General features: G+C 42.2%; 1 protein-coding gene across 4 annotated transcripts in view; it reads left to right on the forward strand.

Annotated features, from left to right (window-relative positions):
• FBXL5 (F-box and leucine rich repeat protein 5) overlaps positions 1 to 15,742 on the forward strand; it is a 35,918-nt gene continuing 20,176 nt past the window's right edge. The window contains exons 1-3 of one of the 4 annotated variants that reach the window (XM_027457361.3): positions 1 to 170; positions 13,199 to 13,414; positions 15,189 to 15,284. In XM_027457361.3, coding sequence (XP_027313162.2) covers positions 18 to 170; positions 13,199 to 13,414; positions 15,189 to 15,284 — 465 coding nt within the window. In that variant the 5' untranslated portion in view covers positions 1 to 17. Of the gene's footprint in view, positions 171 to 3,990; positions 4,120 to 7,986; positions 8,047 to 13,198; positions 13,415 to 15,188; positions 15,285 to 15,742 lie in introns of those variants that run through there. The other 3 variants (XM_027457360.3, XM_072037760.1, XM_038177834.2) reach the window with 3 other exon arrangements.

Below are 15,742 nucleotides of genomic sequence, written 5' to 3' on the forward strand. Positions count from 1 at the left end.
CCCCTCCCTCCCCGCGCATGCGCGCTGGGGGGGTGTCGCCGCCGCCGTTAGCGCCGCCGGTGCCGGCGGGGCTCTATGGGGAGAACATGGCTCCCTTCCCCGAGGAGGTGGACGTCTTCTCGGCGCCGCACTGGCGGATGAAGCAGCTCGTCGGGCTCTACTGCGACAAGGTAACGGCGGCGGCGACCGGGCGGGGCCGGCCTCTGCCCCGCTCCGCTCCCCAGAGGGGTTTTTGGAGAGTGCGCAGCTGTCAGCGCGCCGCCTCCCCTCAGCGCCCCCCCTCACCCCCCCCCTCAGCCCCGTCACGGGGGTTGGGTGCGCGCCCTCAGCGCCTCCGGGGTGCTGCTGGGGTGGGGTGGGGGATAAAAAAGAGTTTTCCCCCGGGTTTGTTGGTGTTTGTGCGCTTCGTGCTGGGCAGCGCGGGCTGGGGTGGTGCTGGGAGGAGAAGTTTGGTGCTGTGAGGAGCTGGGGGTGTGTGGTGTGGGGAGGAGGGGGCTGAGGGGAGGCCTTGCTGCGCCCTGAGGGGGAGGTGTGGGGAGCTGGGGTCGGCCCCTTCTCGCAGGTACCCAGTGACAGGACCAGAAGGAACGGCCTCAAGTTGCGCCAGGGGAGGTTCAGGTTGGAAATGAGGGGATATTTCCTCTCAGAAAGAGCAGTCAGGCGTTGGGACGGGTTGCCCAGGGAGGTGGTGGAATCACTGTCCCTGGGGGTGTTCAAGGGAAGGTTGGATCTGGTGCTTAGGGACATGGCGTAGTGGGTGCTAGTGGTAGGGGGGTGGTTGGACCAGATGATCTTGGGGGTGTTTTCCAACCCTAACAACTCTATGAAGGGCTACAGGCAAATACTTCAGAGCCAGCAACCCAAGGAAAGAAGTAGTGCCTCCCATCTGTGAGTAGAAGTGGCTGTTTGCACACCCAGGTGGGCTAGCAGGCACTTAAAAAGGAGGCAGCAGTTACACAAGAAGCAGTGCAGCAGTTTACTGCTGCAGGCAGGACGGGGGAGTCCTCCCTTCCCTTTCCCGTGCCCCCCTGTCCTGCCCCGGGGCTCAGCGGGCCCCCCTTTGGGCCTGTTCAGGTCGCTAACACCGAGGGTGTTTGTGGTCGGGTTGTTTTGTTGGTTTTGATTTTAATCTGTGGCTGCACAGGAGTCTGTGATATCTTAACAGAGGGGACTTCGCAGGAAGGGAAGCGAACACATGGGACTCTTCTCCCCTTGCCCCCTGCTGCTGTATTGAGCATTGTGTTCACAGTGGCTGAACAGGGTTTTCTTGAAGCACCAGGTACTGTAGTCATTTGCTGATACTCTTGGATTTCTGATCCTTAGAGAGGCTTGGCTGCTACTTTGAACCTCCACAAAGTTTTGATCAAATTTACCATGACGTTTTGCTATGCTTTACTTGCTGGAAGTAAAACTACCTGGGCGGGAATTCCAGCTTTCTTAAATATTAGCAAATTTGATAAAACTACCTGGTCTGCAGTGAACATAATCTCTCATCTTCCTAATTTTTTTTAACATACAGGAGTCTGCTTGCTTCCTTTTTCTTTTCAAAAAGCGTAGCCATGGGGATTTATGTGTGTATGTATATTTTTGAAGTGTTCAATCTTGCATCCTTTAACCCCATTTCAGAGCTTGAAGGCCGTGCCTGGCCCATGACCTCTGTGTTTGAGTAACGCTAGCTTTGCATCAGAAAAAAATCTGTGATCTATTTGACTTCCCTCGTGTGATTGAGATGATGTAATTAGATGAGACATTAGTTCTGCTTACATGTCAATTATAATCTGTAAAGCCATGCGCTTTGTAAATTTAGTTTGCCCTTGAGTGGTCTTTAATTTCGTGAATTATATATTACCTACCGATCCTCATGTGCCCTGTGTGATGTTAAATAGTGGCTGTCAGGTTAGTTCTTCAGTATAGTAAATTCCCCAAAATGTTAGTGAGGGTGAGATGGGTGCATCTGTGCTTTTCAGGGCATCAACTCTAAGGTTTTTGATGGGTAGAGTAACCAGGTACCTTAAATATTAGGTGAGGAGTGAGAGCTGCAGTTTATTTTGTTCTTCCAGAACTTGGTGTGAGGCAGAAGAGGGAATCAGACAAGTGAAGAAGTTTGATGTGTCTCTTTAAAAGTTATCCTTGTCTCTTTACTGGTGCTAGCAATGATTTCTTCCTGCTTTTGCTGCATTCCTACATGCCATTTCAGATGCATTGAACACAGCGCCTGGGACTTGCGTAGTAAGAATAACCAAAATTCTGTTTTGTAAGGAAACCCACAAAGCTCTCGCGTCTGTCACGTGGCCTGGTAGGTCCTCGGGGAAGCACGCCCCTACAGGGAGAGGAGCGCTAGGGTAACAGTCCCTACAGTGAAAATGGTTTTCGTAACGCCTGACATCATCTTTGCTACAAATAGAGCCGATAGTGTTTGCCTATCTCTAGTGAGCTGCTCTTCGCTGTCAGGAAGGTAGTTATAAATCATAGCCATGGCCCCCATCGGAGTTACCTGCTCTCTGGACAGCAAACTGAGGCACCCAGCCGTACGCGGGGGTCACACTGGCTGCCCCTCAGTGAACTTGTTGCTTTTGTCAGCTCTCCTCGCTGCTGCCCACAACACTGCAAGCTATCAGGCTGCTGCTGAGGCCGTGCCTCCCTTGCTCCCATCGGCACTTAGTGACTCACAAAGGCTCTAAGCTGGCAGAAAACATTTTTTTTCTTTTTTTTTAAGCGGGGTAGTTTTTCTGCTGATGTTGTGTTGCCAGTAAGAGCTTGTCAGATGAGCACTGAAGCCAACGCAAGGCAGAGAGGGTGGGACCGTGGCAGCCAGCAGCTAGATTGGCGTGAGCTACTGGGAAACCTCAGCCTAATTACGTCTACTTCTGCCTGAAATGTGTTGTGCAAAACAAGTTGCTGCTGGTGTTGAGTAGAGCTGATGCGAGTTGGATATGGTGCTCTGCAGTCTTTTCTAATAGCCGCATGCCTGCTTTGGCCTTCCCTGTAACCCTGTGCCTGTCTGAGGACTCTCAGATCTGTAGCAGTTTGCAGTTATCCCCATCAGCGTGTTGGTGTCCAGCAGAAACCATTTCTGTGGCTGCGTTATGACCTTGTGGATGCACCACTTGCAGATCGTGTTTTTAGCAGCTTTCTCCCTTTCCACGCCATGGCTGAAAGTATCCTGTCACGAGGCAGCAGAGATCGCTGCCGATTAGGTGTTAAAAATCCCATTCTGCTCTAGCTGTAAACATCGGGCGCTGTTTTCAGAGCACTACTGCCAGGTGCTTGAGCTGCCGTGCGGTTTCCTGTGTGCAGTGTTAGTTTGCTGAAAGGCTGTAAAGCAAAACAAGCTGAGAAAAACAGAGAAATCATGGCCTGTAATGTGTATCGTATTATCTTCCTCCTGAGAAGATTGGTTATCTTACCAAAAGGAAATCAAATTCCGTACTGAAAAAGAATCTGGTTGTTAATTCAAGTTCCAGGCTACTGAAATAGCGACTGGTCTAGATGCACACTTGGAATAAAATTTTGGCTGAGCCTCCCCCACATCAGACACCTGGTATCGCTGGGTGGGATTTCAAACTGTTGTCTTGTGGTGGTTTTGCAGCTGGAGCATGTTTTCTAAGCAGAGGGTTGCGTTAAGGCTTTCCTGAGATGAACCTGATAAATAACCCAGCAAACTCAGGCTGTTAGTGAAAGGAAGCGTAGTCATGGCCTGAATGCTGTAATGCCGTGGCGCTGATGGGTAACTTGCTCTGAAATCTTTCTCACTGCCTCACAAAATTAGCGTGAGATTCAGTACAGTGAGCAAATGGAGGTGACAGCTAGCTGCTTCGGGAAGGGTTAATTACTGCTTGTCTGGCCCCTTGATGAGCAGCGAGCTCACCCAAGCGAAAGGCAGCTCAGTAAAACTGGCTCGCTAAGAGGTCAGACGAGCTCCAGAGCCAGGTTGGCGGTATGGGAGGAGAGAACAGGGCTCGCCCTTGCAGGAGTAAACATCTGCTCCAGCAGCTCCGCTGCGTTGTGCAACCTTTGGGTGTTGGAGCAGAAACGTCTAGGGTTTTTCCTAGGTTTGCCTGACTTCGGTCTTCTGCGATCTGCCCTCTCTGCAGAAGATCTCAGCTGTTACTTCTAATGGTTCAGTAATTGCTTTGGCTGGTTCTTCTGGGAAATTTGGGTCTATTGTTCTGCTGAGTTGAATACATAGAACTTGTTTCAAGATTTAACTAGTCTTTTTGTTTTCTAGCCTACATTTCTGACCGTTTCTTAAAAGTTAGTTTCTGGAAATATAAATATTGTCTGATCTTCCTTCTGAAGGCTAAAGCTAAGATGACAGTTTTTCTGTTGTCATCTTTCTGCCTTTCCTGTTAAATCATATATTTAAGTGTATAGATGGTATTATTTTTTTTTTAAATTTGTCTATATTGACATGTTTGCTGTTCTTTTTGTGCCCTCTGCTACTTGTTAGTGAGTCCTTATTTATATTGTAAATCCTGTTCTGTTACCAGCAGTGTTATGTTCTTGGCTCGTTTTGTAGGATTCTTTTCTAAATGCCTCTATAGCTAAAAGTTCCTCTCTTCATTTCCTAATAATTATTCCTTTTGATAACTCCAATTTCTTTCACCTTTTGTGTCTGTTTCAATAGCTTTCTACCATGCTTGAGTCACTTCTCTACTTCGCAAGTTTGGGACTCTGCTGAAGGGAACAAACCATTTTTAAATGTTGTATTTGTGATGTTCTTACAGTAAGAATATTACAGATAAACCATTTGGGGAGAGGAAAAATACTCCTGGATTAAGTTGAATTGATGTTGTAAAGCATTGATGAGGGAATTAGGTGACCACACAAGACTGCGCTTTTTATGGCAGCAGGGGGGCTGAAACATTAAACAATTAACATTTTGACTTTCCATTTCAAAGCCAGAAGTATTTCTGCCAGATATCCCTAAGAACATAATGACTGTTCTGTGAAGATAAGTCTGTTTCCAATAAAATAATAATAATAGTAAAGCTTTTGGTTTTTCTGAAACACTGAAAAGGGATTTGGGTACATTGAAGGAGCGGTGGAAAATGAATGGCAATTAGCGTGTGTTGATTTAGAAATTCACAGTACTCAGTTATTACCAATTAACGTTGTGATGCATTGGGAACCTGCTTTCATTCTTACCTAGATTTAGAACAAGTAAATGGCTAATTAGGATGGTTAGTGTTAATAAGTTGCAAATGGTCAGCTAGTTGGGCCTTGCAGGCAGGTGGAAGGGAATTAAGCCTCCATGTTAGCGTCCAGAGATGTGTGAAAAATTTGCTGTCTGTGCCTCGAACTATTTCATCAGACTCCCCCAGCCCTCGTTCTGTCCTAGCTGTTAGATGCTGAATAGTTCGGTAACTTCGTGCTGTGCCTACTGGGAAATAACAGGCTCGGTCTAATTCTTCATGCAGAAGAACATTTTGAAGATGGATCTGAAAATGACAATATGTTTTAAATAACTGCTTTTAAAGCAAATGCATTTTAAGTAAAGTGCCAAAGGAGATTTAAATGAGGGACATCTGTGTTTGGAGTTGAAGTGAGTCTTTTCAGGCCCGAATAATTTTACTCCTCTTTTAGATCCTGCTGTTTCATCAAGCCCTTCTATCTCTATTATTTCTTTAATGAAAAGTTTTTTTCTTACCTCTTGGATGCTTCTCCTTTTTATCTCTCTCTTTCGCTATCATAAGCTATCCCCAGATGTTTTCTTATGCCAGACGCAGTAGCAGGTTTTTTCCCCGGGTAATTGCTTAGCACCTATTTTTGCCCTCAAATTGTAAAAGAAAGTTTTCTGTTCACCCTTCATGTGTAGCTCTGATCTTTTGTCCTGTGTTCTAGCCTGCTGTGGAGAACAGCAACAACTCACCTTTGCCCTTCTCTGTTTTAAGCAACAACAATTTATTCCTTTTCTATTCTGTGGCATCAAAAAAAGAAAAAACAAAACAAGCAAACAAAAAACCACCCAACCAAAAAAAAAAAAAAAAAGAAAAAAGAAAAAAACACAGAAAACCTCAAACTGATGCCTTAAAAAAGCTAGAAACTGTAATTAGTATGTGCCGGCATTCATACAGGTGGCATGCACTTACCTGAGGGTATGCTTTATAATTTCTGAAATAGTTGATTAAATATAGTGTAAGCTGTAATTCTTCAGAGAGGGATGGCTCTCCTTGTTTTTGCAGTGCATACCTAAAATGATTTTTTTTCAGTGCCAACGTTCGATTGTGTTAGGACGTTGCAGTGAGGCTGGTGCAGAGAAGCAAAGGTATTTTTGCTGTGCCTGTGGTTTGAGTTACTGCAGCGAGGGCATGGAGGGGAGCCTTGAGGCTAGCTTTGTTTCACCCTTGGGACTTCAGATACTCCCAGACAGACGGACAAAAGGCCGCGGCTAAGTAGGAATCTACCTGTGTGAGAATACAAAAAGGGAAAAATCTTGCAAGGAATATTAAATGTGCATGAGAAATGCTGCTACACAACTGAATAACATCATTGCAGGTGTTCATTGTACTTTCATATGAGGCACATGTGTTTCATGTCTTCACTAGACATTTCTTTGGTGTTTCTTTGGGTTCATCTCTGCAACCTTGATGAATACCTGGATCTCATCGTGCCTGGTAGAGCTTCTCTTGCGGAAATTGCTTAGATGATCTTACCTCTGCTTCCCTGGCCATGTGTTCTGCTTGAGTCCCTGAGGAGGTCTGACACTCGTAGCAGCTGCCTCATTGAAAATTCTGGTGCAGTGCTGCACAGTTGCTTAGGTCTTTGTGAAAAGTCCTTCATGAGCCCAAAACTTTCCTACAGGTATTCAGTGGCAGAAATTGATTGTGTCTGTAACATGAGAGAGAGGTGGAAGACCTCAATAAAAGTGAAAATATTTCAGTTTATTTTTTCTAGATCCACTGTTCTCTCATGCTTGGCATTTATCAGCTTGACCACAGCCTTTCAAAATACAGAATATAAGGCTTTACCTGCGCCATTGCTAGTGCTCTTGGAGGGGAAAATTATCCATAAAATGACCCTTAATGTTTGTGGTAATGCAGTGGGTCCCCCAAATGCTATTTTAAGGTTTTCTTTAAGCCACAAAACAACTGATGAGATTGCATGGAGGACAGGATTACCTAGAAACCAAGTTAGGAGCTTTTGGAAGTTTTAAATTTCTTCATGAGTCCCTCCACAGGCTGGGCCAGGTCCTGGTCCTGTCCTGCCGTACTGATTACTCTTAATTTGGGTAGACCCACAGCTAAGAAAAGCACCCAGAGTTTAAAAAAACAACAACAAAACCTGAATGAGTCCTCTGATTTAAGGCTATATACATCAGAAAAGCTGGATTGTGAAGTAGTTTAGCTAAGTTTAGCTTAGTTTAGTTAAGGGTTGTTAGACACTGGAACAGGCTGCCCAGGGAAGTGGTGGAATCACCATCCCTGGAGGTCTTTAAAAGACATTTAGATGTAGAGCTTAGGGATATGGTTTAGTGGGGACTGTTAGCATTAGGTCAGAGGTTGGACTTGATGATCTTGAGGTCTCTTCCAACCTAGAAATTCTGTGATTCTGTGATAAGTTCAAGAACTGAACTCCTTGTGGTCTCAGACAGATGTTGATGTAGCTGGATGTCACTGCAGGCTGTCGCTCAGCCTAGAGCCCTGACCAAGTGAGAAAGGAACCTGCTGAAGAGGCACCGTGTGCTGCTTTGTGGATCAGTAAAGTGATCAGGTTCATCCTGCAGCTCTGTAATTGCTGGAGCACATTCCAGGGAAAGGGTAGGGAGGTAACAGCTGGAAGCAGGGACAGAGCTGCTGCTTCTGGGTGTTTCTTCCTCCATCCCACCCCCTAATTTGTGGTGGATTAAGTATAACCTGAAACCATGTGCTCTGTGTATTGATACAGGCACACCTTGTTCTGGTCTTTGACCCTTCATTTTCTTCCTCATAAAACAAAGATAATATCTCTGCAGAATCCAAGTTCCTGTCCTTTCAGTTTTAGTGCTATTGCATATGTGAAATGGTAATACCTAAAAATGCAGGAGTGAAAACTTGTGGCTGCCTGGTAAGGCTGTGCTGCTTTTTTTCCCCCTATTACTTTTCTGTTTTAAAAATGTTAGCTTTTAAATCAGTGGTCTGTCTGCTGAACAATGAAAATTTTACTATATTTAGTGAGTTTTTAAATCTGAGTTACAAGTGGTAGAAATCTGCTCTGCTTTGATCATCAGGAATATTTACTATTTTTGTATTTCAACTCTAGTGCCAATCGTCTGTTTCTATAAGTCTTAAGCACAGCGATTACACATGAAAATAAAAATATATGGGAATGGGCTATTAAAAATGCTACTGTGGTGCTGCATGAAAAAGGGAAAAAGACTAAATGATCTTTCTGTTGTTATTCCCGACTGAATTGTTAGGGTTAAAGGTTGTTGAGGAGTTTTGGGTACTGATGGGGAAAGCCTTTGTATGAAACTGTGTTTGGTGAACTTTTAGTTTTAATCTTAGTAGTTCTACCTCAAATGTGTAAAACCTTTGGGCAGAGTAGAAATACAATTTGCCCTTTCCTGTTCTTTCTTCAGTTTTTTTTTTTATTATTTTCCAGCCTGTAGTTGAGAATATAGCAAGATACTCATAACTTGAAAAGTTTGCACAGAATATAGGCTTTGCTTATCATTGGGCTAGTCCGGTAAGAGCAGCATGCTTCTTACTTCTTCCTGTTTGCTACTTTTCTCCTTACCTGTCGATCGTGTGCGTGGATGTTTTTAAGGAAGCAAACCTCTGCTCATTAAACATATTTTTGGCATAAATATTAGGAAATCACTGTTTTAGCTAACTTGCAGTAAATTCACTTCTCAGAAATGTGAATTTTCTTATAGGAAGACACTTTTTGTGTATTTATTGATGAATATGTAAAATGCTTTCAGGAGGAAACTAAATACGGTGTTTTGTTCAGTGACAGTTACTGTGCAATTGGAGTGGTTCTGGGCCTCTTTATTGCCAAGATCCATCCATTGTGGCTGGAAGTACCTTTGTTTTCATTTGACAAAGGGTTTTTTTTAATGAAAACACTAAAGATACAAAAGAGGTGCAAGAGTTGATTGTTGAATTCCCTTCAGTTGAGTGTCGTGAACATGAAGCTCTGTATAAATAGCAATCACAGTTAAGCTTGCTGGTATCGTCATCTTGTTCTTGGAGCACAAACACGAGATGGCAGCTTACTGCAAGGAAGGGCGTTTGTTTGCTGTGTCTCTGTGTGCTCATCTTGAGTGTGTTAGTGGCTCTGTGGGCTCAGGGAGTCGGACTCTCGCCTAAAATGTGTGCCTGAGGTACAAGGATCTCTACCACGTGTGCGATTCTTTGAGTAATTTAACATTTAAAAAATTAGGTTAATTAAGTGATCATGTAATTTAGTGTTAAAGTCTTCCTGCAAAGGGAGGATGGAGTTACCTGGTCTTGAGTCGATGGCAAGAAGTTTTACATTCTACTTTTTTCTAATCTTAGTACACATCTTTTTCAGCATCGCTGGAAAGCCTGCATTTCTGATTTTATTTCAGTCGTTGTTTTAAGTATCTCACACTGTAAAAAAAAAACAAACAACGTAAGTTGTCAATTTAGATACAAAGAACTTTAGAGGAGAATACTGCTTTTACGTAGCATGTCTGTCTCCATGCTGTGCTGGGATTTGGAACAGATTAAGTCTGTTTTGTGACCTCCTGCTTCCTCTCACTGCTGGCACTGCAGCTGCCCTTGAATTACTGATGCATCTTCCACAGTATTCAGAAAGCAGAGGTGATAACTTGACAGATCTCTTTTTAAGAGCTTGAAATTAAAAATCAAGTTTGCACTTAGTTTTTAGAGCTGCTGGCTGCTCGTACACTTAGAGCAGAGGTCCCTAAACTGAAGCAGAGGTGGCAGTGACTGGCACTGTCCCTTGCTTGTCCCGGTGCTCTGGCTGGTGGCTGTCTTCTGGAGCTCCAGTACGAGGCCTTGGGAGGCACCAGGAATTTCTCTTTGGTGTCTGTGATACCGCTCCTGAACTAGCTTGTGTTGCAAACCCCATATCAGACGTGCTGTTGGCTCAGTCTAAGACTTACAAACATGGACTTGTTTAAATGTAATGTCTTCAGAAGGACAGCAAGCTCGCAGATACCCCTAATACCTGCAGCAGTGCTAATCAGTTTAGTGGTGCAAGTCAGCTCAGGGATCTCACACGTACTGTGCTTTGTATCTTTAACCAGTCAGCAAATAAAATACAGGCCATGTCCTCCACCCTGCCGCTCCCTTAGGATTGTCTGCCTGAGCCTGGGGAGGCAGTTTCCTTCTTGCACTGCACAACTTCTGCACCGCTTTTCCCTCACCTAGAGCTGGCGAAATGCGGGCCTTGGGGAGGAACAGCTGCCCTCTGCTAATGCTCTTGGTGCCCCTCGTAAGACTTCATCAGGCCTGGTAATGAAATTGCAGATCTGACCGAGTGACTTTGTTGCTAGGCTACCTGGCCTCTGAAAAGCCAGCTTTCTTCAGCTCCAGCTGACCTTTTTAATGTACCAGTTGCTGATTCAAGTAGAGTCATTAAGCTTTCGACATCCTCTCCATAGTTCTTAATCTCTTGGCTATCTGCTGGAAGCTCCGGTAGCAGAGGAGCAGGGTATGCAGGTATTTCATGTTACAGCGGCTTCTCTAACAAGACGCTTATGATAGGAACTCTTAAATTGAATGCACAAGTGGATTCTTCGTTTATTCTGAGTTTGCTGATGATGGTGGATAGGTACAGCAGAATTATTTGTGTTGAAAAGGCTTGAGTCAGGAATACAAGAAGATACTATTTTGTATCAGAACCAAACTTGTGATTTTTTTTTTTTCCTGTACCCACCAGCAAAATCCATTTATCTCTAACCCTCCTGCTGCACACTTCATCAGTCTTGTCTCAGTGTTTACATCAGTCAAAAGGCTAAGCTTTTGGGAATGAGTAAGATTCTTGGGGAAAATGGTGCTTGGGACTGACTGCAGGTATTGTGCATCCTTAAGGGGTGAATGAACAGTTTGAGACAGTCCTTAGTGAAGGGAAATACTGTATCAGAAAGCAAGCTGCACCATCACTGAAGTCAGAGTGGCAAATGGCTGAAGGTGAGGAATATATCCAGACGCAGCATCACAAGCAGAAAGGTCAATCATGACCTGTTGGTAGCTGGTCTGAAAGCTATTGAAAAAGATTTAATTTTACCCTATTTTTGATCTCAGCTGAGGCTAAGTCAGTGCATTTTCCTAATGGCTGTCGCTTTGCTCGTGTGCAAGTAGAGCATGCAGCAGTGTACGGGCAGCACAACTGCTGGGGTGTTGTGTAAGCCCTGGCGGGTTTCCAGCTCTTCCCTGCCACTGCTGTGGCTGCCCGGAGGTGACGCTGTGCTGCCAGAACGGGTCAGTGCTTCATTTGGTCCATTTCCTGAGTGATTGGTGTTTGGGGAGTCACAGCTCATGGTTAGCATTGAGGTATGAAGGTAGTATATGAAAATATGTGTGTTTCCCATTTCCAACAAAAATCTTAGTTTTGGGATTTTTTTTTTTTTTGTGACCAAAACACTTCTGGAATACTTCAGTGGCTTGTTTTCTGAATTGAATTAAAATATTTTTGCTTGTAGAATGCTTGCTCTGTGTACTGCTCTGGGCTGTGGTTCTTGAAGCCACACACAGAATAAGACATAAGAATGGAAAAATACCATTATTTTTTTTTTTTTAACATTCACCAAAGGAAAACGCAGTTTGAAAATGCAGTTTATGATGGCTGTGTCTGCATGTGCGTATGTAAAAACGGCTTACCGTGTAACTTAGGTCTTTGTGCTGTCTTGATCTGTTGGCTCTCAGTCCATGGGAAACCTGTACAAACAGCTAATGCAGTTTTTATGCCCTGGCTAAAACTCAGTCCTCCTCCTGTGCCATACGTAAGGTGAACTCCAGGGCTGATAACAGCCTTATCAGCGAGCACCTGCACACAGACCTTGGGAAGTGGCTGGGCCTTTTGGTTAGCTGCCAGTCTGGGGAGGTTGCCTTGATTTCTGCCAGGAAATCTTCCTACATCTGTTTATTTCAGGGTTTCCCAAGGTTGGTTTATGTTCCTTAAATACAACTCTGGCTTCCTAAAATTAATGCTGTAATAACATCGCTCTTTCGAGGATAATCTTCCCTTTTTAAAAGTCACCTTGCTACTTAACTGCAGTCTTAAGCTTTCTGTATCCATGTGGAATGAGAGGGTTGCCTTCAGCATTTTCCTGGTTAAATGTAATCTGCTTTTTGGCAATTAGAAACTCTTCTCAAAGTGTACATTATTGCATACATTATGCCTTGTGAAACTTCTGCAGTTATCTTGTAATTAGTTCCTTGTAATGTTTCTGAAGTTTATAGCTTCGTGGTTTTTTTTTCAGAGCCTGTAGTGGGAAATACAATTACGTAGTTGCTGCTGGAAATCAAAGAATTGTGCAATGAAATCCCTTAGTTTACTTAACCTTATTCACAGAGCACAACATGGTAGTAAAACCGTTTGCGTAGCTTACCTTGGGAGTTCAGAATTGACTGTGGATGGCTTACTGTTTTAATGAACTGTAAGAAGAAACCTATACGTGAAACAACCGTGTGTAATGAGCTTTTAATTTTTTTTAAAAAAAAACGAGTTTGAGGGTTTTGCATGAAAATCTTGTCAGTTCTTGTTAAAAAATAAAAATGACAAGTCAGCCATAAAGTTTAAAATACTTAAAAAAAATAATTCTCTAAATAGTTCCAGTAGTTCCCAAAGTCATATTAATACGTGGATGTTAGAAATCTTTGCTAATCTATTCAAGTACCAGTATTAATTCTGCCTGTGTCTGGAAGAAGTTGTCTTAAATCACATTCTGTTGCAACAATTAGCTAAGTTATGGGGAAGTTTTTATTAAAAATGATGTGTTCCTATATATGTACTTGAATATGTGATCTTAATCTCTTGTGCTTGAAGATTGGAAGCTTCAAGAGCATTAATTACCCAAATTTTTGATGTCTTTGAAGTGACTTACTTGAACTGCACACTCAAATCTCATTTTTGCCATTTTCTTTATAACAGAAGGTTTTCAGCTTTTATGCTGAAAGTAATGGGAGCAATGAATAACAGGATCTAATACCTGTTCTAATGGTTTAACTTGACCTTGATATGTTCTTGTTTGTTGATTTTTATGAGCTTTTCTTTCTCCTAGCTGTCCAAGACCAACTTCTCCAACAACAATGACTTTCGGGCTCTTCTGCAATCCCTCTATGCCACCTTCAAGGAATTCAAAATGCATGAGCAGATTGAAAATGAGTGTATCATTGGCTTACTTCAGCAACGGAGCCGGACAGTGTACAACGTGCACTCAGACAACAAACTCTCTGAGATGCTCAGCTTGTTTGAGAAAGGGTTAAAGAATGTAAAGGTAAGCAGACTCTAAGAAGGACTTGTCCTAAGGAAAAACGTGCTGTGATTACATGTTAGTTTGCCTCAACTTTTCTTAATTTTCTCTAAAAATAAATTAGGAAGAAATGAAACACCTGTTATTACTTGATTTTCCACTTGCTAACAGAAATTCTTTTGCCATTTACTGCAGTTACTAAACCTCTAGTAAAAACTTATCAGGGATCTATTTTGTGGCATAGAGATAAGTCCATCACTTCATAACTGGAGATATCTTGGAGACAGAGTGAGAGTTTCAAATATGAAGACTGCTCTGCTACTTGGTGCAACTGTTTGACTAGAAACTCTAGTTTTTATTAACTTGTTAGGAAAGCCTGGGTATTTTTTCTGGGGGGCACATAGAACTGTATTATTGTCACAAGTGGAGATCATTACAGGACCTAGGAAAAAAAAGTGCATTGTTTTATTCTGTTGGCAAGTAATGCACTCCTGCCAGTAATCTGTTGCTCTGTAATGCTGCTGGAGTTCCAGTCCTCGAGTAACTCCACATGTTCCTTCTCCAGCTGGCTTTTTCATGTTGGAATCTGCTGGAGAGGAATTCATCTTGATCATGTTGTATCATTTCTCTAGGGTACACAATTCAACTCCCCCTTCCTTAACTCTAAGAACTACAGTCTCCATTAATAATGTGGTGTTTAGAAATTTATAGATGTTCTGTATTTTCAGTAAGCAAAATAGTAGAATGTAATCAATCAACAGCATATTTGATATCCAGAGTGGTGTTTGAACTAGAATCTTGCACATAATTTTTTTCCTTGAATATCAAACGTTAAAATTTGTTTTGTTTCCGTTAATGAATGAGAACACGAAGGAATGTGAAGGAGAGAGAAAACGAACATTTGGATTTGTGTTATAGCCTCTATAATAGGGTGTTAGTGTTATTCTGTTGCTTGTATTGACTTCTTATATGGAAAAAAAGACTTTTTCTAACTTCCTTTAGATATGTTAATTGTCTAACTTCTTTTTTTGCGATTAGTTTGATTTAAACTCATAGCTTAGGATTTTCCTGTAATAGGATTTCTTAATGTTATAAAAGCTTGAAAAGAAAAACTTACAACATTTACTGTAAGAACTATGAGGAACTTCTGTATGTTGCAATTATGGGACAGGCTAAAAAACCGACTTATTGCTGGCACAAAGAACAAGCTAATAAATTGATAGATGAGGTTGGAAGAAATTTAATATTAAAGTCACATCTCTATTTTGAAGTTTTTTCCACTTCAAAAGTAAATACATGTACATTTACATAGAAAACCCATAGGACTATAATTTATGATTATAATTTTGATGCTTGATAGTAGAGTAACTTATGTAAAATATATGCAGTTAGAAGATGAAATGGAATTACTATATTCTGGAAGAATTCTTGGGCAAAATATGCAAATATTTAGATTAGTCTAACTACTTTGAACTTCAGGTTTGACTGTAGATTGGCAGGCTTCAGGTCTTTGCTCTAAAGTGAAAATATGATTAGACAAGCTAATTCATATCTGATAAGAAAATAAACTGGAATCTGGCAGGAAAGGAATACTTTGTTCTGCCTAGAAGCAGATCAATACAGACTGCCAGCTTGTCAAGAAACTTAAAGTTAACGCATTCTTACCACTAAATACAGCAAACAGCATCACAGAACGTACTGCATACATGGTCTTTGTGTTGAAATACCGGTTTGTCTAATAGTTCAACCCCTGAATGGATGGACAGGGTTAGATAAGTTAAATCTTTTTTCTTTTCAGAATGAATATGAACAGCTAAACTATGCGAAACAGCTGAAGGAAAGATTGGAAGCCTTTACCAGGGATTTCCTTCCTCATATGAAAGAGGAAGAGGAGGTACGTAGCTCTCAAATAGTACGCTGATCTTCCTTGTGGTTTGAAATGACTGTGCGGAGACAAAGGCTTTAAGAGATTGGCATAATAATTAAAACAGAATTGTGTAAAAAAAAAAAAATAATCAACAAAACAACAACAAAAAAAACCACCTCAATTTGCATTCAGAACTGTGGTGTCATTGTTGTATTCTGTAAATGGTATGTGACACGTTCTAGAACAGTGAATATACTGAAAGTTTATGGTGAAATCCTGGTCCTTCTGAAAGTTGGTAACAAGTCCACTGGGGCTGGCATTTGTTCACAGCAGGTGTAGCTGCTTACCAGGAAGTTACTTGACACATGGTATGCTATTGCCTCCTTTTGACTGATGGTGGTGGATTAAAACACTGCTGAAAAGTTGAAATGATTAACATTGTATAATGAGAGGGATAATCAAGGTTTGTGTTACATACATACCTG

Source organism: Anas platyrhynchos, chromosome 4, assembly GCF_047663525.1.
Source record: "Anas platyrhynchos isolate ZD024472 breed Pekin duck chromosome 4, IASCAAS_PekinDuck_T2T, whole genome shotgun sequence".
Lineage (NCBI taxonomy): Eukaryota > Metazoa > Chordata > Aves > Anseriformes > Anatidae > Anas > Anas platyrhynchos.